Here is a 23,037-nt window from a genome sequence, read left to right on the forward strand (position 1 = left end):
AACCCTATCAGTGAGTGGCAAGTGAAAACAACAAGCTCAGGGCTCCCACTGATGCTGCATTATGGCAAGTTGTATGATTATTTCATTATGTATTACAGTGTAGTAATAATAGAAATAAAGTGCACAGTAAATGTAATGCGCTTGAATCATCCCAAAACGATCTCCCACCCCATCCCCCCGGTCTCTGGAAAAATTGTCTTCCATGAAACTGGTCCCTGGTGCCAAAAAGGTTGGGGACTGCTGCTTTAGAGGGTAGGTAACATTGAGGTAGGCCATACAATTGAGACTTGATCCAAGATTACATGCACACCCACTCACATCCGTCTTGTTGTTGTTTTTTTAAAAAATAGTTATTTAATTTTGGCTGTGCCGGGTTTTAGTTGCGACACGTGGAATCTTTGCAGCATGCGGGATCTTTTAGTTGCAGTATGTGCGATCTTTAGTTGCGGCATGTGGACTCTTAGTTGAGGCATGCATGCAGGATCTAGTTCCCTGACCAGGGATCGAACCCGGGCCCCCTGCATTGGGAGCGTGGAGTCTTACCCACTGGACCACCGGGGGAAGTCCCTCACATCCATCTTTAAGCTTGGTGATTTGTGTGGTCTTTAGTAGGAAATTTAATTCTGGAAGTGGTTAGTTAGGCAAAACATGAACGGCTAATATCTGATGATTGTTGGGGCTTGGGAGAAGAGAAGGAAGGAGACAAAAGTCATTGAAGAATCTCACATAGGCCCTTGCTGACTAGAAGAAGGGTGGTCTCAGTCAGAGAATGTGGGTAATCAGAAGATGAAGAGTTAGTTGCTTAACATTTTATCTTTTTTTCCTTTCTTCCGGTATATAAAATCATATCCATACTTTCTGTCATAATTTCACTTCACAGATTCTGTTGCTGTTCCCTATTCTTGGGAAAGAGTAAGCAGCATTCTTAATTTTTGTGTTCCTGCAGTGTTAATTCTGGGTCACAGTAAGCTTTTTTTCCTTCCCGTCATACTATGGACATATAAGTCTTGGGTTTTCCATCGATATATCGCCTAAGGTTCTGGAACAGAGCGATTACAAATGATTACAAATCATTTCCCTTTCTTCCCCTGCTATACCCTTTCTTTTACATTTTAAAAAATCAGGGAAGTACCCTGGTGGTCCAGTGGTTAAGACTCTGCGCTGCCACTGCAGGGGGTGCGGGTTCCATCTCTGGTCGGGGACTAAGATCCAGCATGTTGCGTGGTGTGGCCAACAAAAAACAACAAAAAGAAAATGATCATTAAAACAGAACAAAACAAAACAGGGATTACCTCAAGCATGTATTAAAATGCATAAAAAATATAAACACCTGTGTACTTACAGGCCAGATTTAATAAATAAATACACTTGGCCATGTATACTTTAGAGCTTTTAACTTTTTTGATAAATAAAGCATTTAACAGTTGAAATCTCCTTTTTATTGCTTCCTAATTCTACTCTTCCCTCTTCCTTCCTTGAGGTCACCACTGTTCTGAGGTTGGTGTGAATACTTGGCCTCCTTTTTACCATAGAAAAATAATTTCTTAATGAATTTTTACCTGTATTTTAATTGAATTCAAAGGGATAGTAACTCAGGGTTTCTGTATCATGAGTTGTTTTCAGTGGCTCAAATATTTTTCTCCTTGTTGACTTCTCATTCCTGGGCAACAGTATAATGTTTCACATTTGAGCTATTGCTAAGACTGTGTTTAGCTATTTTTGGTCCTATGATCTATCAGATGTGATATTAACTATGGTATGTATATTTTGTTAGTAACACTCCTGAAATATCCTTTGGAAAGTCATATTATTCACGTTCTAAAACCAAGGAGAGAGAGAGGAAAAGAGGGACAGAATGATTCTGTTTTTCTCTTCAGGCAAGTTATCAGTTGAGAAACTGACATTATAAATGACCAAAACTGAACAGAAGTATATATTCAATGTGTAATAGTAGGACAAGTATCTCTTAATTTAATAATCCACACATTTTTGATGCACTGTATTCTTATGATCAGCAGCATGAAGAATTTAACGTGATATTACAGTATGCCTGTGGTTAGTTGAGGACAGTGCTCAAGGAGAAAACCTAACAATGACTGTGTTGTTTGTTTTGTCAAAATATGCTACCCAGCTCCAGAGTTTCCTATTTTGGAGAAGCAGAACTGGTTGATACATCTCCACTATATCCGGAAGGATTATGAAGCATGCAAGGTGAGAGGCCAATGATAGAAAACGTGAGAGGCAGGCTTTGGTTAGGCAACTAACTGTGTCTGTCACTCAGAGTTTGTGTGACAGTTTAGCTCTCACTAAAAATGTATGAAATCTCATTTCTCTGCATTTTGTGTATTGGTTAGCTTTTGCTATGATAATGCTGCTTAAGAAACAACCTCAAAATGTCAGTGGTCTCTAACAACAGATACTTATTACTACCCATGGGCCTTCAGATTGGCTGTAGGTTGGCTGGGTTTGACCACAGGCTGTGGGTCAGGTTAAAGTGTGCTCCATGTGTCTTCTCATTTCAAGATCAGGCTGAAGGAGCAGCCACTCTCTGGGACTTGTTGGTCTCATGGTGGAGAGCAGATGTTCAATATGGCATAGTGTTTAACTGTTTGATCTCTGGATAGGTGAAAAAATGGTATTTCATTGAGTTTTATAATTCTCTTACTATGGTGAGCTTGGTCCTTTATATATTTTAAAACCATTTGTATTTTCTCTAAACTGTATCTTTGGTAACTTACTATGTACATTACATACTTGCTGGCAGAGAATAGTATCATCGTGCAAAATATATCCCTGGTATTCTCGGTTTTTGGCATTCGGAGCTTTGTAATGCTTTTAAGGTTGTAGTTTTTATACCTGTGACATTTGTACCTATGACAATGTAAAGAACTAGCAATGTTCCAGTATGGATCTTGAAAGATTTGTTTTTCATCTGTGATATTATCCTTTTCTTATTTCCCTTTTCCTTTATTGACCACTTTCTCTGTTTCCTTTTTTTTGGCTTCTCTTCTTTTGCTTTTTTCTTAAGAGTTGGGGCTATTTCTAGGTTCTGTCCTTGACTCCTTTCTCTGCTCATTCCACACACTTCTTCCTGATCTTAGAGATGCGTACTGAATGCTTCCCAGGCATTTCAAATTCATCTTTTCTGTAGCTGAATTTATCTTCTTCTTTCCAAACCTATTCCTTCTCCTGTTCCCTGTCTCGGGGATAGGTACCATCATTCACCCAGCTGTCTGTGTCAGAATCCTCTGACCCACTTTCCCTAATATAGATAATCATCAAGTTCTGGAGATCCTTCTCTTACTATCTCAAGACACTGTCCACTTCCCCCCACCCCACACCTTAGTTAATCCCTGTCATTTTTATTTAAATTAACCACAAGAGTTCTTATGCCAACATTGCCTCTAATCTTGCCTCCTTTCCATCTATTTCCACAATGTTCCTAAAATGGAGCAAATAGAATCTGGTTACTTCCCACTTAAAATTTATCACGATTTTCCCATTGCTCTCGACCTTTTTTAGCATGGCATTTGAAGCCCTTCTCTCTCTGACTCTCTGGGCCACCTCAGCTTTTCCTCCATCCCTTGCTAACACAGGATTTGAAACTGTTTACCCTGGAAAGCCTTCCCTGATTGCTCCAGGTTAGAATCAGGTGATTGCCCTCTGAGCTGTATAGGGCCCTGGTCTTAGCCCATCATAGGACAAAGGTAGAGCCTGTACTTTGCTCATCAGAGAGCTCCTAGCATCTGTAATGGTGCATGGAAATCTTTTCATAGTTTTCTTAGCCTGCCTAGTTAGAGTGTAGGTAGGAGTTGGTGAACTTTTTCTGTAAGGGGCCAGATGGTAAATATTTTAGGCTTTGCAGGCCACAGATAATCTCTGTCTCATATACTTCATCTTCTCTTATTTTTTAATAACCCTTTAAAAATTAAAAAAACACTCTTAGCTTGAGACCTGTACAGAAATAGGCTACGTGAGTCGGATTTGGCCTGTGGGCTGTACTTTGCTGACGCCTGTTCTAGGGGTCAAATAAATTTAAAAAATCCGAATGAACTACTTTATTAGTCATCATTAGTATTGTAGATTTCTTACATGTACTCCTTGTCCATGTTTACCTTTTCTTAAAAACACTTGAAGACACTTAACCACTACTCAGAAGTATTGTTTCTTTCTTTTTCAGGATGTTATCAAAGAACAGCTTCAGGAGACTCAGGGGTTATGTGAATATGCTATCTATGTCCAAGGTAAGACATATATTTCTTCTCTTCTTGCCAGAGAAATGCACACTCTGCCTAGGTTCTGGAGAAAGAGCAAACAGCTTACAAAATACTTAAATTCAAGTAAATGTTCTACAAATCTCTTATTCAATATTACTGTTTTTTGAAATCAGAACATGATTATTGTGCTGGATTTGACCTCAGAAATGACTAGTTCTCTTAAAAAAACTTGCTACTGTCCTTCACCCCTATTCTAGTTTCCGGCTAGTGTTTTTCAGAACAGTTGTTAGGGTCCCTGCCTCATGCAGCAGTTTCAGGTCCAGAAGAGGCTTTTGGAAGGGTTCCTTGTAGTCAAGCTAAAAGAGATAAGGAAAAGCTTGAGGATTTTTTTTGTAAGGTGAGTCAGGATGAAGGGAAGAAGCCTAGAGGTATACAGGAGAAAACAGAGAATAAATGAAATTCATCAGAAATCAAATATAGGAACCACTGACTGGAATTTTACTCTGTAGTGCCCAAAGTAGCATCCTTAGTTTTCCGAGGAACTATCTTTTTGACTCTTTGATGTAAATGAATAGTTTTGTTTGCCACTCATTGTATTTGTAGTCTTCAGATTAATATATAATTTTCTGACATAATTGGTAAGATATTGACATATCTAGGACATCATGGCAAATAATGCTCTTTTTTAAAAAATAAATTATTTATTTGTTTTTATTTTTGACCATGTTGGGTCATTGTTGCTGTGTGTGGGCTTTCTCTAGTTGTGGCGAGCAGGGGCTACTCTTCGTTGTGGTGCGCGGGCTTCTCATTGCGGTGGCTTCTCTTGTTGCAGAGCACGGGCTCTAAGGCGCGTGGGCTTCAGTAGTTGTGGCGCGTGGGCTCAGTAGTTGTGGCTTGCAGGCTCTTGAGTGCAGGCTCAATAGTTGTGGCACACGGGCATAATTGCTCTGCGGCGGCATGTGGGATCTTCCCGGGCCAAGGCTCGAACCCGTGTCCCTGCATTGGCAGGTAGATTCTTAACTACTGCACCACCAGGGAAGCCCAAATAATGCTCTTTTATTCCCAATATCACAAGTTCCAGACTTATAGTGCCTGGTAGTAGTTAAGCATGTAAATTCTTCTGAAAAATGATTATTCTGATTGGTTGCTATACTGAAAACCAAGTCTGAAATATTACTGCATTCTTTGCCAGCATCTCCTTGTTGGACTTGAGTTATTGATTGCATTTGCCCCATTTGGGTGTACTCTCTGAAAACTATCAGGTGGATGTTGGAATTATCATGATAAATAGAGCATCTGATAAGGAGCTATAAGAATGTTCTTATAGTGAAGAGTTTGTGGGATAATTTACAAGGCACCCGATTATCTGCGTGGTGGAAGCTGGGAGTGGAGGAATAGGTAGATTCCAGATACCTTAAAAAAAAGGTTTTAGGGCTTCCCTGGTGGTGCAGTGGTTGAGAATCCGCCTGCCAATGCAGGGGACACGGGTTCGAGTCCTGGTCTGGGAGGATCCCACATGCCGCGGAGCAACTAGGCCCGTGAGCCGCAACTACTGAGCCTGCACGTCTGGAGCCTGTGCTCCGCAACAAGAGAGGCCGCGATAGTGAGAGGCCTGCGCACTGCGATGAAGAGTGGCCCCCGCCTGCCACAACTAGAGAAAGCGCTCGCACAGAAACGAAGACCCAACACAGCCAAAAATAAATAAATTAATTAATTTTAAAAAAAAGGTTTTAGCTCATCAGCAACTTTGCTGCTTGTTTCAATCCATCTGAAGTCAGATCTGATTGTATTAGACACAATTATCCAAAGGATTTCTTTGATATGATTTCCTACCTCCCTCTCCTCCAATTTTTCAGATGTCAGGCTCCATTCTTCCTAGAACATGATTTTATTTTCTGTGTTTTCTCTTTCTTGGCAGCATTGATATTTCGCCTGGAAGGAAATATCCAAGAATCCCTAGAACTCTTTCAGACGTGTGCTGTTCTCAGCCCTCAGTCTGCTGATAACCTCAAGCAGGTGGCCAGATCTTTGTGAGTATTGGCAGCCTGGAGGCCCTAGGGCACTGACAGAGAACAATGTAAAGTGCATTCTCAGGCTGGAGCTGCTTCTGGCAGCCGGATACATAGAGGGAGGGTTGCTTAATGGGTATAATAGATTCACTTTGAAGAGTGTGGATTAATTTTGAAATTTGAGAAAATGAGATAACTAGTATAAAGGAACTGAGTATTTCAAACACTGTATATTCTAGTTTGATGGGGGAACACCGATAATGTTTCTCATATAAATAGGAACATTTTGTGCCTCAAGTACCCTAATGTATTGGCAGCCCATGGAATTTTTCTCATCTGCCGTTCCAACACTTAGCATAATACTAGATACACAGTAGGTTTTTAGTAAGTGTTTGTTGAGTGAATGCCCTGAAGGTTCCTGGATGCAGGCAACCTCCAGTTGTCTTTACAAGCTGTTAAGTACTAATAGCTTTACTACTCCAGAGTAGTAAAGTGTTCTGTGGAGTTCCCACTCTCACTTTCTTACCTACGTTGTCATTCATAACCTGCACTGTCTTTGCATAGAGGCTGATTTTCCCGTGTCTCCAGAATGATGATCCAGTATCAAGGAAAGAGACTTAGTTTGGGAGAGAAGGGCCTGTCCCTAATAGATCATGATGAAAAATTGTGGTAGTTTTTGTTTAACATGGTCATTAGTTTGGCTTGTTTCTTTTTTGGTCTACATTTGTAGTACATTGTAGAAAATAAATTACAGAAGACTTTCACTAAAATTGGTGTAGAATGGGCCCAGGGCCTTGGAACCAACTCTGTTCCTACCAAGAGAGCTTCTGCTGTTGGTGTGCGGCAGCCTCACTGGCTAAACCAGCACAGCCAGCTTACAGGGAAGAGGCGTCCCGAATTCTCTGCTGGCTGGAGCACGAGTCAGATGTGGGACTGGTGGGGTTATAGTCTCGTAAAAGCTTTGCGTTAATAATCACAGAAAATGTGTTTTTTCCCCCAGATTTCTTCTGGGAAAACATAAAGCTGCCACTGAAGTGTATAATGAAGCAGCTAAACTTAACCAGAAAGATTGGGTAAGTAGGGAACTTTGTTATTAGTGACATGCTAATGGCTCCATTTATCATATGGCTATCTTTTGTTATTATTACTGAATTCTTACATGCCAGAATTGTATCTTATCCTCACACTTGATCGATGATGTGGCTGGGTATAAGATCAAGAATCATGTTTCCTCGTAACTCAGCAGACACTGCTGCCTAGTTTTCTGGCTGTCAGTGTTGTTGATGAGCAGTCTGTTACCAGTCTGATTCTTGCTGATAACCCCACTTTCCTGTAGAAGCTTTGAGGATTTTCTATCATTGGAGTTCTGAAATGTCAGTAATAGTTGTGTAGATGTGTTTCTTTTCTCTTTTATCCCCCTGATCTGTGGATATTCAGTTGGCTCTTTCACTTTGAAGACCCTTGCCTTTCTTTGGGTCAGCAAGGTTTTTTTTTTTTTTTTTGAGTAGTTCTTTGGTTATTTTTTCCTCTCTATTGTCTCTTTGTATTAGTTAGGGATTGTGTGTAACTGCAACAAAACATTTTATTAAACATTGGTTTTATAAATTAGGAGTTTATTTTTTTCTTATGAAACAAGAAATCCAGGTAAGTAGTTGCCAACATTGATTTGGTGGTCCAACGATATCAATGCTGAGGCTTTTTCTTCATGGTTATAAGATGACTGCTGCAGCTCTAACATCACATCATTCTAGGTAGGGAGAAAGAGGAAGCAACAAAGAGAAAAGGAATAACCTTCATCAAGGAAGTATAATTTTCCCAGAAATCCCCAACAGACTTTCACTTACATCACACCAACTACGCCTTTTGTAAGGAAGGTTGGGAAATGTATTGTCACTGTAAACAAAATTAGGGTTCTGTTGGTTAAGGTAAACAGAGAGAGTGAATGTTAGGTAAATAACTAGCAGCATTTGCCACAGTGTTTTCTACTCTTATCAGACGTGTTCTGTACCTGTTCTACTTGTCTCCTAACTTGCTTCTCATATTTTCTACCTCCTTGTCTTTGCTGTACATTCAGAGACATTTCCTCAGTCTTACCTTCCAGATCATCACGTCTGTTTTTAGCTATATTCACATTCTGTTATTTAGCCTACCTGTTCAATAATTTTTATTTCAGTAATTACATTTTTAATTTCTAAGAACTTTGTCTTTTCTTGCAGCAGCCTCTCCGTGTCTCTGACCCTTTGAAGTTCTGTTCTGCTTTCCACAGTTATCTTTTACTTCCTCTGTTTTGGTTCTTCTCTTTCATGCTATTGGTTTTTTCAAAATATCTGATGATTCTTAGAAAGACATATCTAAGAGTGAAGGATTAGATTGATTAATAGAGCTAGCATGGGTTTTCCCTGCAGTTCTTATGGCACTATCATTATTATTATTTTTAAAAAATATTCATTTGGTTGCACTGGGTCTTAGTTGCGGCAGGTGGGCTCCTTAGTTGCAGCTTGCCAGCTCCTTAGTTGCAGCACGTGGCCTCCTTAGTTGTGGCATGCGAACTCTTAGTTGCAGCATGCACGTGGGATCTAGTTCCCTGACCAGGGATCAAACCCCAGCCCCCTGCACTGGGAGTGTGGAGTCTTAACCACTGTGCCACCAGGGAAGTCTCACAGCACTATTATTTTTGTCAGTCACTTTTCTTCTGCAGGTCTAAAGACTGAGATGTTTAAGTCTTTGTGCCATTGAGTACTTTATAGCCAAAGGCCAAAGTAAAGCTACAGATAAAGGAAAATTGAGTTGCCGTTTGATTCACTTCGTCCTTCTTTCAACAAAAGAACGTCTGTGTGCCAGGCACTAGGCTGCAGATGCAAAGATGGATTGGTGGTTTATGGGACAATCAACTAGAATAGGAAATACAGGAAGGAAGAGGAGCAAGTTTTGGGAGAGGGTGATGATAACAAATCAGAGTTAAGTCCTGTCTTTTAGAAGATTGTGGACATGATGAATTGTACCTTCTGGTAGGATATCTAAATCGAGATGTATCCAATACATGGCAGATATAGAAATCTGAAACTCAAGTGTTCTGAGCTAGAGATACACATTTTGGAGTCAATAACTTAAAGGTGATAATTAAAACAATGAAATTGAATGAGCTCACTCTGCAGTGAGCTGAGGATGGAATCCTGGAAAAAACAGTTTGAAGGGCTGAGCTGAAGAGAAAATGAGCCCATAGATGGAGACAGAGAGGAAGTGAGACAGGAGATCTCATGGACAGGACAGGGGGAATGGAGAATGTCTTTCAGTTTGTCCAGTTGGTTGAAAGAGCTCATTTGGTATTACTGACTCACCTGGGATAACCAGTCCACTGGTGCCAGTAGAGGTGGTCATTCCCCAAACAGCCACTCTCTGCCCTACATGCTTCATGAGTGCCTGTGGCCTGTAGTAAACCTTGTAGCCCTACTTCCTTCGACTCATGAGGGTATTCCACAGTCTGGCCGCAGCAGGGGAATAATAATTCCTCCTGCCATGATCTCATTTGACTTGTGGAACAGCTGTTAAGTAGGGAGAATTTCCCATATTGATAGATGAGGAAGCTGAGGCTTTGGGAGATGGAGTGACTTGCTGAAGAGCACACAGTGAGGTAGTGGCAGAACCAGAGCCAGAATTCAGGCCTAGAATGTAGGATTCCTCACTTTCAGCCTGTGCTCTTTCTACTGTACCAATTGCCCTTGCAGGATGTCTGCTGCATCTTCTCACCCCGTGAAAGACAGGATTTAACTCTGATTTGTTCTAGTTTCCTTTTCAAATTTCAAAAATTTTCTTGGTTGTCAGTTTGTTTAAGGCATATTGCTACTGCTTTCTCAAATAATATCTATGAGAAATGATTTAAAAAGGTTACGGGTTAGTTACCTTCCAGTACATTTAAAGGACAAGTAGGGCTACATTTCTCCTCTCCAGCTCCCTGTGTATATTCTTATAGGGTGATGAAGTGGAAGGTATACAAGTTTTATTTAAAAAAAATTTTTTTTGGCTGAGCTGGGTCTTCGTTGCTGCTTGTGGGCTTTCTCTAGTTTTGGCAAGCGGGGGCTACTCTTTGTTGCAGTGTGTGGGCTTCTCATTGCAGTGGCTTCTTTTGTGGAGCATGGGCTCTAGGTGCGCAGGTTTCAGTAATTGCAGCATGTGGGCTCAGTAATTGCAGCATGCGGGCCCCAGAGCACGTGGGCTTCAGTAGTTGTGGCACATGGGCTCAGTAGTTGTGGCTTGTGGGCTCTAGAACACGGGCTCAGTGGTTGTGGTGCACAGGCTTAGCTGCCCTGCGGCATGTGGGATCTTTCCGGACCAGGAATCGAACCCCTGTCCCCTGCATTGGCAGGCGGATTCTTAACCACTGGACCACCAGGGAAGTCTGGTATACAAGTTTTAGAGACAGGCCTGAGTTCAAATCCCAGTGCTTTGCAATGTGTGGAAATTATTTGGATTATGATTTTTTAAAAATAAATTTATTTATGTATGTATGCATGCATGCTGAGCCGGGTCTTAGTTGCGGCACACGGGATCTTCGTTGCAGCATGCGGACTCTTAGTTGCAGCATGCATGTGGGATCGAGTTCCCTGACCAGCGATCGAACCTTGGCCCCCTGCATTGGGAGTGCCGAGTCTTACCCACTGGACCACCAGGGAAGTCCCTGGATTGTGATTGAAGAAAAAAAAATTTTTTTGTAATGTGACACATTCATCAGAAATTTGAACATGATTCAGTATCAGCAGTTACTAATTTTTTTTCAAGTATGATAATGGTATTGTGGGTAGCTTAAAAAAAAAGAGATCTTATCCTTTAGAAATACATACTGAAATATTTGTGGATAAAATGTGATACTATCTGGTATTTGCTTACAAAAGTAGTGGGAGAGATGGGGGGGTATGGATTGGATGATTGTTGGAGCAGGATGATGAGTACAGGGTGATTCTGTCTACATTTATATATGGTTGAAATTCTTTAAGATTTAGAACTAAGAAAAAGAAATCCCAGTGCTGATACTTTTTGTCCTAAGTTAGGCAAACTACTTAACTTCTCTGAGCTTCCATTTTCTTACCTCTGAAATCAGAATTGTTATACTTATGTTGCAGATTTGCTGGGAAAATTAAAGTAATGTATATGGAAAACATCTGGCATAGAATCACTGATTGCTATTTTGTTGTTGTTATGTTAGGGAACTTGGAAAACATTAAACCAGTTGTTGTCTCTGAGCCCTATAAGGTTCATGTTTCTTCCGAGAGGGACACTTCTGGGTCTGAACATGCTTCTCCACCTCCCCACTACTAACAAGATGGTCCTTACTGTTTCCCAGGAGCAGTTTTCTCACCCTTGCATTTTCCTTTCTCTAAAGCTGCCTTAAATAAAGGGAGGTTTAATATAAGGGAGTTCGAGAGATTTTACAGAACACAAGGTCAGGAAATACAGATTGGTCTTGCAGTGAACTAGAACTGGAAAGATGTCAGCAACCAAGGTAGCTTCTCTGCATTTCTGCTTGATTTATTTTCTTTCTGTAGATCAGAGGTTGGCAAATTTTTTTTGTAAAGGGCAGGGTAGTAAATATTTTAAGCTTTGTGGATTTATACAGTCTTTGTTGCAACTACTTGACTCCGAAGTTCTAGCGTGAAAGAACTGTAGACGATACATAACAAGCGGTCGTGGCTGTGTTCCAGTACAACTTGATTTGCAGAAAAAGGCGGAGGATGGATTTGGCCAGTGGGCCAGAGTTTGCTGACCTGTGCTGTAGTCTTCTGAAGATCGGCTCCAATTACATCTGTGTATTCCATCCTAGTGACCTCCAGATGGCGCGGTCAGTCCCCAAGTCCATACCACCTAGTGAATTCCTAGATTCCTAGGAAAAGGACTCTGACTGACACACACACACACCTCCTTAGGGTTGGAGAAGGGGCTGTGGTAGTCTCTTCTGAGAAGAGGGGACAAAGGGTTTGTTCAGTGAGCAGCCCTTAGAGGAAAAAAGGTGTAGGAATGGGCTGGGCATGCACTCCAAGGTACTAAATAGACCCAGGAAGATCACTGGTTTATTCTGCTTTTATCTCTTATAATCTGTTTAAGATTCAAGTAAAAAATTAACCATAGTGCATGTTTTAAAGTTTAAATTTTGCCAAGCAGTAATAATCTCTAGACACCTGTTGTTTCACTCTAATAGTTACTGTGGAACTTAGTAAGTTGTTTTCCTTTCTTTTGTGTGTAGGAGATCTGTCATAACCTAGGAGTTTGCTACATTTACCTGAAACAGCTGGACAAGGTAATTTATAGAAATGGTGGTGGTGGCTGAGCGGTTGGCTGGGGATTTCACTGAGGGTACACTTGTTACAGAGGTGCCATTGCTCATTTTGTATTATTCCTACTGCTTGCCGAGATTTTTAGAAGTAAAAATTGAAACTGCCGTATACATTTATCCCCATTTTTATTCTCATTTGTCACTAGTCATCTGTTTCTTTTCTTTCTTTCTGCTTTTAACAAGAAAGTGACAAATTCTAGAAATATTATTAGGGAATGGCAATCTAATTGCTTTCTTCCTCTCTTCTTATTTTCCACCCCCTAGTTTAATTTTCTAGAATGGAAACACAAATGTTCGATAAAACTTAGATATCAAAAAGTGGACCTGTAAGTCTTAAAAGTGTAATTATGACCTTGTGAGCTATCTTATGCTCCAGTGGCAACTGATTTTAGTTTTCAAGGTCATTGGAAATGAATTTTTATTTTTATTTTTTTTTGCGGTACGCGGGCCTCTCACTGTTGTGGCCTCTCCCGTTGCGGAGCACAGGCTCCGGATGCGCAGGCTAAGCGGCCATGGCTCACGGGCCCAGCCGCTCCGCGGCATGTGGGATCTTCCCGGACTGGCACAAACCCGCGTCCCCTGCATCGGCAGGCGGACTCTCAACCACTGTGCCACCAGGGAAGCCCGGAAATGAATTTTTAATCTTAAATAGATTTGATTTCTGAGAGTTTGTTTTTAAGGTTATTTTCCGTGTGAGATTTTTATGTTTCATTTTTATATTTCATTGTGATTAGGCTACAGTGCCTAAGGCTCTTACATCAGATAAAACATTTGCGCTTACCCTGGTACTCAGATAAGGGAAAAAATGTATATATCTTAATTGAGGGATAGACGAAATTATAGAGAACTCTAAAAGTTAATGATAGTGGGGTTGGGTAGAGTTTCCTTCATAAAGCTCCCACATAGTGATTATGAAGTTTTATTCTCCTTTCTCCAGTGCTGACAGGACTGAGAATCTGAATTAGTTGATACCCATTTGACAGTGTTTAATATATATCAATTTGTAAACTGATGTAACCTAATCAATCCCTCAGGGGTATGAAAAAAACCTGTACCTCAGCAGTTGAGGTATGAGAATAACTTTTGCTCCTGTGAGATACATAAAAATAAGTAATACCTATATCTGTGTAAATAAAATATACATATTTAGTGGGTCCCTTAGGTTTTCTGGGCAGATCTAGATCTTCATTGTTACATATTTGGTTAGGAGCTTTCTCTCTTCAGAAGATATTTCAAGCATCTACAAGGAAGTGATTAGGATGGGTATTTATGGCAGAAAGTGAAGGGTGAATACTCAGTTGAACTGAGAAAGTACATATCTATTCACAGGATTATTCTGAGCCCAGGGAGAGGTGGAATTGGTTTTTGGTCAGACCTGTATGGAGGAGAAGCATTATATTTAGATTTTACTATACAGCCTACAGGCTAAGCAAATACAGTACCTGGCATTTATAGAAATACTTGTTGAATCAGTGAAGGACTAAACGAAGCCCTTTTCATCATCTACGAGGACATAAGCTCTTGCGTTAGCTCTGGTATACTAGTACCTAGAGCAACAGGCACTCGATGAATACATGTTGAATGAATAAATGAGGATTCATTCATTCATCAAAATATTGGTGAGGAAAATGAGGTCCACCCTGGGGAAGGGTGTGCATTTGGTCAGCGGTGCAGCTGGGGTCGAGTTTGGGGCAGACCATGATATCCCTTTTGACTTACGAAATATGAGTCATGGGTGTGAATATCAAAAAGCAGAAAACACTCAAAAAGTTTAATCATCTGTACAAGCCTCCCAGGTGGCTCTAGAGGCAGACACTCCATGTTGCCAGCCGTCCTATGAGCAAGCACGGTTTGGGTATGTTTTAGTTTTTTGGGTAGTGGGGCATTTGCTGAAAGGCGATATTCCTACATTAGTATAGCAGGAGCTCTGTCTTTACATTAGCCATACAAGGTCATTGTCCTTTCACGGTAGTGATCTGGTTCTCTTTACTCTGTCAATCTTGTTAGGCACAAGACCAGTTGCACAATGCCCTACATCTTAACAGGCATGATCTGACTTACATAATGCTGGGCAAGATCCATTTGCTGGAGGGAGACTTGGACAAGGCCATCGAAATCTACAAGAAAGCAGTGGAGTAAGTGTGTCTGTTCCTTTAGAGCAGCGAGAAACTAAAACAAAAATGGGAGCAGACATGAACTCCCAAGTCTAAGAGAGAACACGTGTGACTGTTACACATTGTGAGCTGTAGGAGCCAGAGTTACTGTTAAGCTAAGGTTTAGAGCTCCCGATTGTTTAAATAAGGAAGACAGACATGTTTCTTTCTCACCCATCAGTGTGGCTGGTCTAGCCTAGCTGGGCAGCTTTGCTCCACAAGATCAATCTGGGATCCAGGTTCCTTCCATGTTCCTTCCTCATCATTCCTTAGGTTGTTGCCTTCACCTGCATGGTTGCAGCTAACTTACTGTAGCATCTGTGCTCCAGGCTGTGGTTGGGGGAGGTGGTATAGGAAGCTAAGTACTGAATAAATAGGAAGTCGCACACATCATTCCTGCTGACATTCTGTGGTTCGAAATTAGTGAGGTGGCCACATCTAGCTGCAAGGGAGGTGGGCAGATGTGCTTAGGAGGAAGGAGAGAGCAGATTTTGGAGTCAGCTGGCAGTCTGCCATTGTGGTTTTAAACTTTATAAAAGATCTTGTGTTTCAGGATATTAGGGAGAGAAATCTCCTGATTGAGTAATAAAGATCTGGCCTTATTAGCTTGAGACCAATATCATGCTTTTGAAAAATATCATCAGGGTCAGCCAAACCCCCCTTGAAAATGTAACTGACTGGCTTTCCCAGTGTGGTGTTCTGCGTTTCTTTTCTAGGGACACATGCTATCTTGTCTTTTCTGTCTGGGGTCTTGTGTTTAAGTGGGAGAGCTGTAGCAAAATGCTGTAGTGTCTCATTTGTTAGGTCAGTTAATAGAATGCCTCATCTGTGGTTTAAGGCCACAAAGTCTGTTACTCCTGATAATTAGACTTTGAACTAAACGTAGATTTCTGTTAATTTGTTAATTACCTTTGTCTTCTACCATGATAGTAACTTTCTGGTTATATTAGTCACAACACTGCTTTTGGAATTTTCTTCAACCATGTTTTATATCTGAAAAGACATAAAAATCCTTTGGTTTAAGCTACAAAAGAGACTTCTGTCATCAAAAGGCTAAGTTTATATGGACAAGTAGGAAGGAAGCCATGTAGCGTATGTTAAAGTCTCTTTGGTGCTGGGTGGAAGCTTTAATCCCTGACCCCTGCATTCTGTAAGTTGGCTCTTTGAGCTTATTAGCTCACATAAATTACATTAGCTCACACATTCTTCTAGTGGCTGGTCAAGGACTTAAGTCACTGAAATTCTCAAAGGAGAAAACAGGTCAGCTGAGCATTTGGAGCCTCACTGAGATTATAGAAACCATTGTTTATGACCCGCAGCTTTGGAGACAGTAGTCATGTTTTGGTGGGGGGATGGACACCCACCAGAATCATGGAAGTTACTTACTTGCTTTGGGGGAGGAAGTGATTAGGATGGGTATTTATGGCAGAAAGTGAAGGGTGAATACTCAGTTGAACTGAGTAAGCTCTGTCTGGCCAGCTCAGGCCTCCCCAGGCTGGGGCTTTGGCCCCTGTGGTTCTGGTCTCCCCATAGGTAACCAGCACCCTACCTCATTCTTAGAAACAGGAGACACTGTTCTTCACCTTCTGTCATTTTCACTGTTGAAGCTGTCTGGTGATCCTGTAGTCAGATCATGTGAGCTCAGTGTTGCTTTCGTTTTGTGACAAAGACAAATGTCATTGAGGGATTGGAAAGGCAGATAATCTTTTACTTAAGCCGGTGTTTACTCCACAAAGCCAACAGCTAATTCTTTCCTAGAGCGGGTATGTGTCCTTCCTTCTTTACTTTGGCTGTTTAGTATGGCTTTTTGTTTAATGTGGAGAGCAGAGCGTTAGGGGCCTTGGGGTCCTAACTTACGCAGGAAATTATGCTGGCTGGCATTGAGCGCAGTGAGAACAGGAAAAAAAAATCTCACAAGAGGGAAAGGGCTGAAACTGTGTGTGTTCTAGACTGACTTGGTTTACAGGGCATTATTCTTGAATTCTATCAGTGTAATCAAGACAGTGGCACAAAATAGTCCATAGGTTCTTTCTAAGGACTTTGGCCCTAAGAAAAGTTCCTGCGAAAGGAGTCTGGGTTCCAAGTCCCATTCTTTTTTTTTTTTTCTTTTTTTTGCGGTACGCGGGCCTCTCACTGTTGTGGCCTCTCCCGTTGCGGAGCACAGGCTCTGGACGCGCAGGCTCAGCGGCCATGGCTCACGGGCCCAGCCGCTCCGCGGCATGTGGGATCTTCCCGGACCAGGACACGAACCCGTGTCCTCTGCATCGGCAGGTGGACTCTCAACCACTGCGCCACCAAGGAAGCCCCCAAGTCCCATTCTTTCTTGCTGAGCAATCCTCCCTGTAGCTAGGGTTGAGGTGACCTACTTTGGAAGGAAATTCCCAAATCCCTCTGAGAGTTCCTATGGGGAGTGGGAGGCACAGTGGTGTCTCAGGTAGTGCACAAGGGTGAGTTACTATGTGTGTATCTTAGTGTCTCTCATACACATCTTGTTTCCCTCTGAGCATCTCTGTGTTGCAGGTTCTCACCAGAAAATACAGAACTTCTCACAACTTTAGGATTACTCTACCTCCAGGTAAGAGGAATTCTTTGCTCATCCATGCATTGACGTTGGAAGTGTTTTTGGGTTTGTGTGTGTTGTGGTTTTCCTGCATTTTTACTTTAACACAACTTACTAAAGGTCATAAGAAGGACATGAACTTTACTCTCTGCATTTGATATTCTTTGTCTGCTGAAGGAATTAATTTTCAGCATTCAAATCAGAAGCAAATAAATCTGTTTGAGCCTAGTGCAATTACAGTTCTTATCCAACCAAGGCAGGAACACATACGAGAAATAACTGGGGTCAGAGGGGCTGGCATTTTGTGGTGGGAGGAGAAGCTGTGGTACCGCTAGGGCTTTGGGGCAGAGGCCATTCCTGTTGTTCCTTCTTCCCAGCCACGTCCTCTAGAAAAGAGAGAAGGCAAAGCATGGTCTAGAATAAAAAGTCTCCTCTCCCCTCCACATTCCCGAGTGTGGGTGGGATTCTCTTGGCCCCATCGCTGTTCTGTGTCTGCCTGAGGCCCTGGGACCCAGGGATCCGTCAGGGCTTCTCCCTGCCCCACACACCCCATCGAAGCCCCAGGTTCCCCTCTTAGCTGATCCTGCCTCCAGCCCTGCCTTTGTGGTGGCCTTTTCGTTTGTTTCAGTTTTCTTTCAAAGGAGCTTAACCCTGGGCCTTCCCGGGCTCTGGCTTGGGAGGCTGGCCCCAGGGGAGATGCGGCGAACCAGCCCATTTCCTGCCAAGAGGCCTTGGGTGGAACAGCGCTAGTGTGGCAGAGGCTGTTCCTGGCAAACAGCTACTCTGACCTTATCAGGGGACAAATCAACAAAACAGGAGGGAAAACAAACGTGGGGATCTTAATTTCCTCTTTTAAGAATCCGGTATCTGTAGCTCTTTTTCTGTCCGAAGAACCCGGAAAAGTCAGGGTGTGTCCGATGAGGGTGTGCTTGGCCAGTCTCCTTAACTACCGTCCCCCCAGTGTAATAATTCTCTGGCTTTTGCTTTTTCCCAAGCTTGGCATTTACCAGAAGGCATTTGAACATCTTGGAAATGCACTGACTTACGACCCCACCAACTACAAGGTACTGCAGGCTGTCAAACCCCAGAGCCTTCACACAGATGGTCCCACCACTCTTAGAGGTGATCTGGCCCTAGAAAGCGTTCTGTATATCTGAGAAAGTACTTTTTCCTTAGAAAAGTTATAAATAAATGTGGCTCTCATTTGAAAATACTGTAAAGTGTCAGTGCTCTGCTTCTTATCTTCTAAAAGAGCACATTTGTTATATTGGGCCTGTTAACTTATGCAGAAAGCAAAACTGTAGTGCTGGTAAAGTTTTATATGTTACTTAGGAAGTTGGCAGAGCCTCTATAACTACTGTCAGAAATAAATCTGCTGAAATGACTTGATTCCTGATACGACTTTGGGGAGGAGGAGATCATCATGTGGATGTGCATCACTGAGGGAGATGCAGCAAAACCGGCGGTTAACAGTACAGACTCAGTCCTATCTTGGAAGTTGTAGTAGCCTGACGTAGCACCCCACCTTAACCCTTTTCCTTAGAGACATGAAAAGCTTCATCAGTGAAGCCTAAGGCTGACTCACCCTCTGCCCTGTGGCAGAAGGAGCTGTACCTTCGTGGCCAAAGACAGGTGCACCTGAGTTGTCTAGAGCACTTGGTGTACCAAGTAGGGGCTGTAGGGAACAGGTTAAAGGTGCTTTTTACTTACAGGGCCCTGATACTCTGAAATAGTGACTTCCCTGGCCACCAGTAGGAAAGAAATAAGCTGGGTAAAGTCAGTGACTTTTCTGTATTATGCCGAAGAGAGCCAACGTGGGGTGCGGGAGTGTTCTTCATGAGCGTCTGTTCCAATAGCTTGGATATAGTATATAGGTCCCTGGAGGAAGCTTTTCAGTCCCACCAGTGCTGATGGGCCTGCTGAGTATCTACACTCAGGAAGGCTACTTCACTGCAACAGCCTTTTGGGAATGACTGAATTACCAACTTTCCATATCCCATGTTTTCAGGCCATCTTGGCAGCAGGCAGCATGATGCAGACCCATGGGGACTTTGATGTTGCCCTCACCAAATACAGAATTGTAGCTTGTGCTGTTCCAGAAAGTCCTCCACTCTGGAATAACATTGGAATGTGTTTCTTTGGCAAGAAGAAATACGTGGCAGTGAGTGTCTCCTCATTTTCTTGGTTTGTGTTCATTACTGGTTCTGCCAGCTTGCCCCAGCCTCTCACCGAGTGCCTGCTCTCTCCTCCAGGCTATCAGCTGCCTGAAACGAGCCAACTACTTGGCACCCTTCGATTGGAAGATTCTGTATAATCTGGGCCTCGTCCACTTGACTATGCAGCAGTATGCATCAGCCTTCCATTTTCTCAGTGCAGCCATCAACTTCCAGCCAAAGATGGGGGAGCTCTACATGCTCTTGGCTGGTAAGAGACATTTGTGTGAAGAACCCCTTTCGCAGTCTGTACTCAGGGAAAAATGAATTAGAATCACAGGAGGCCAGTGGTTAAATGTCCCATAGAAGCCATTCCCTTGCAGATCCCATAGGAATCTGGATTACTGTCCTGGAGTTTGAAGAAATATGAAAGAAAAAGATGACAAAGCACCTTGTTGCTTCTCACTTAGGGGAATTTCACTCAGAGACCAGCAGGTTCAATCAGGTTCGTCTCTAGTTCATCTTTTAACAGTGGTTTTCCCATGACAGTTCATATATTGAATCCAGCCAAGCTCCAGTTATCAGCAGGTGTTAAGATCTTGGGCTTTAGGTAGGGTCCTGCCTCTACTACTTACTAGCTGTATCTCATAGGGTTGATGAAAGGATTACATGATTAGACACAATGAATGTTAACTACTGGTTTTGTTGTCATTATATAATTAGTCTATTACTGTTGTTGCTCTACAGTATAAAAGTACTGACTAAATATTCTTTCTGGGGGATACTTCTCCTTATACTAAATATTCTTTCCGGAGGATACTTCTCCGTATACTAAAGTTAAGAAATGTATACCTAAAAGCAGTTTCCATGTTCTCATTGACAGTAGTCTTCAGGTGTCTTTTTGGGGTTTTTTTTGTTTGTTTGTTTGTTTTGGTCATTACTGTGAGGTTCTGATTTATAAGAGAAAGGTTGCAAAAACAAATTGAGTGGTGGTTACTTGGGGGCTGTCTGAATACAAAGATAGCCCAGTCATAATGGGATACAGGAATGTAAACAAATAGCTGTACTGTATGGCATAAGCAGCAATTCTAACTTCGCAAGTAGAGATGATCTTCACACTGAGTTGTGAAAAGATAAGCTGGAATTCAGTAGTACAGGATGGCTGAGAAGTCCCTGCGTAAAGACATGCAGCCATGAAACTGCAAGAGGTACCAGGCCATTATGGGCAATAGTGTTGTAGAACGTGGTGGGAGATGAGTCAGGAGAGGTAGTCTGGCATCAGCGTATGGAGGACCATTGAGTACAGCACAGGGACTGTACACTTGATCCCAGAGGCTCTGTTTTTCCCAGCTGTGTTCGTGGATCTCCTCTTGTGTCTGGTAGAAGTAGATGAACAGCTGGGGAGGTGGAGTGGGCAGGGCTTCCAGAGCAGCTCTGCTGTTGTTTGGGTTATAGGTCAGGCTTTCAGAAAGTACTGATTTAAAAAGGGAGAGTGATCTGTTGCTAAACAAAAGTTTAAAGGTACGGTTATGGGTGCTGGAGAGCAGTGAGCATGTGAGTATTCCTGAGTAGGCCAGTGATGCGGTCAGATTTGTCTCAGTCAGCGAGATACCTGGCAGCCTGCACTGTGGCAAGCGGGACAGTGCCCTTGGGGAACAAAACGGAAGGCCTGACACGACTAAACCAGGGCAGTGTCACCAAAGCAGCTGTAAAAAATGGAATTCATGGAACCCAGCCGCTGACTAACTGTGGAGAGGGGACCGTTGAACAAGATGATACCTGGAATCCAAGCTGAGTGGCTGTGCAGACGGTGGTGCCAGGAGCTGGGCGGGCACAGCAGGAGTTAGTTAGGTTTGGCGGCTGAATGAACTGCCGTCTTGAAACATTGCCAGTGTTTTCTCCGCTGGGCTCTTCAGCCACTGCACTCACTTTCTTCGTTGCAGTGGCTCTGACCAACCTGGAAGACACAGAGAATGCCAGGAGAGCCTACACAGAAGCAGTCCGCCTGGATAAGTAAGCCGCCCTGTCGGGAACGCCGCTGGGAGGGCTGGGCGCCGCAGAGCCGCGAGGTGGCGCCACGGCCCCGGCGTTGCCGAGCCAGCCCAGCTGCTCGCTCCCCGGGCCTCTGTGCGCAGCGGGCCTCTGTGCTGCAGGACGTGGCTCTGAGCACAGAGTGGCTCGGCAGGACCCGACGCTGACTCAGTTCTGAGAAAACGTTTCCAGCCCTTAGTAGTCAGGAGGCCAGAGAAAGAGAGAGCTGCCAGTGGGCTTGGGCTGTTGATAGCTGTGGGCTCGCTGGAATGTCACATGGGACTCTGGGCTCAGTTTAATTTAAGATAAACTTGACTCTCCTGGGATTTATTCCACTGGCCTCTGTTAGGCAGCAGGGTAGGGACCTGTTTTTCGTCTCCTTTGAGGGCTGAGATGTCAGACTTGGTCCCCGTACCTGCTTTGCTGGTTGGGAAGTTAATTCCCTGATTCTTCTCCAAAGGTCCACACAACACGTGTGTGCCCCACCTTGCTGTGGAGTGGAGCTGTCTGTACTTAGCCAGTTTTATTTTTGTGCAGTGAGAAGGATCTCTAAGTGACCATGTGTTGCGAAGCCCCAGCTCCATAAGAATCGCTGTCTGTTTGCACAGGTGTAATCCTTTGGTAAACCTGAACTATGCTGTGCTGCTGTACAACCAGGGAGAGGAGAGGGGCGCCCTGGCCCAGTACCAGGAGATGGAGAAGAAAGTCAACCTACTCAAGGACAGCAGCTCCCTGGAATTTGACCCGGAGGTAAGCCTTAGCTCCTAGGAGTCATAAGCAAGCTGTCACGAGACTTTTGAATCAAGGCTAAATAACCCAAATATAAGGTGTTATATAGGCTCATGCCTGTTTTGGCTTAGACATTCCTAGTGGCATGAATTCTTCAATTAAGAACAGCTTGAGAAGAAACTTTCCTGGACGAAAATAATAAGAGGAAATTCAGGCTTACTGAGTTATATCTATTATTGATAGACCTCAGCTCAAATGAGTTGTATTATGTCTCTTTGTAGCTTCCTCCCATTCTCCTCACATAGGAAAGGCAGGAATTTAGTCCAACAATGCACCAAACTTGAATTGTTGGGTTTGAGAGCCTTTAAAGAACTCCCTTGCCATCCACTCAGGGCAATGTGGTCTCTGCTGTTTGAGAATGATTTCTTTGCAGTAAGTGTTTCCTCCCTCAAATGCTAGTACAGCAGACACTATTTCAGCTAATCCCCACCTGCCTGCTGAAGACCTGGGATGAGGCTTGTCTCTGCCGGTCAGCCCTGTGACTCTTTTTTTTTTTCCTTCCCACTTGGGCACAAGATGGTGGAGACGGCCCAGAAGTTGGGAGCTGCTCTCCAGGTCGGGGAGGCACTGGTCTGGACTAAACCAGTTAAAGATCCCAAATCAAAGCAGCGGACCACTTCAACCAGTAAAGCCGCCAGTTTCCAGCAGCCTCTGGGTTCTAATCAAGCTCTAGGACAGGCAATGTCTTCAGCAGCCGCGTATAGGAAGCTCCCCTCAGGTAGGAAGCTACACACAGCTATATGAAGACCTGTGGGTACAAGCCACATGTGCCTGCAAAGAGATTACAGCCTTGGAATGAG

General features: G+C 43.1%; 1 protein-coding gene across 2 annotated transcripts in view; it reads left to right on the top strand.

Annotated features, from left to right (window-relative positions):
- The window catches only part of BBS4 (Bardet-Biedl syndrome 4), a 66,556-nt gene that overhangs the window by 40,921 nt on the left and 2,598 nt on the right, over window positions 1–23,037 (top strand). Inside the window, exons 3-15 of one of the 2 annotated variants that reach the window (XM_082862836.1) lie at window positions 2,132–2,211; window positions 4,181–4,244; window positions 6,136–6,247; window positions 7,227–7,299; window positions 12,462–12,515; window positions 14,559–14,686; window positions 17,225–17,279; window positions 18,260–18,328; window positions 19,273–19,425; window positions 19,517–19,688; window positions 21,361–21,430; window positions 22,057–22,198; window positions 22,754–22,955. In XM_082862836.1, coding sequence (XP_082718962.1) covers window positions 2,132–2,211; window positions 4,181–4,244; window positions 6,136–6,247; window positions 7,227–7,299; window positions 12,462–12,515; window positions 14,559–14,686; window positions 17,225–17,279; window positions 18,260–18,328; window positions 19,273–19,425; window positions 19,517–19,688; window positions 21,361–21,430; window positions 22,057–22,198; window positions 22,754–22,955 — 1,374 coding nt within the window. The remainder of the gene's footprint in view (window positions 1–2,131; window positions 2,212–4,180; window positions 4,245–6,135; window positions 6,248–7,226; window positions 7,300–12,461; window positions 12,516–14,558; window positions 14,687–17,224; window positions 17,280–18,259; window positions 18,329–19,272; window positions 19,426–19,516; window positions 19,689–21,360; window positions 21,431–22,056; window positions 22,199–22,753; window positions 22,956–23,037) is intronic. The other variant, XM_082862837.1, reaches the window with a different exon arrangement.

Source organism: Leucopleurus acutus (genome assembly GCF_964270905.1).
Source record: "Leucopleurus acutus genome assembly, chromosome: 1".
Lineage (NCBI taxonomy): Eukaryota > Metazoa > Chordata > Mammalia > Artiodactyla > Delphinidae > Leucopleurus > Leucopleurus acutus.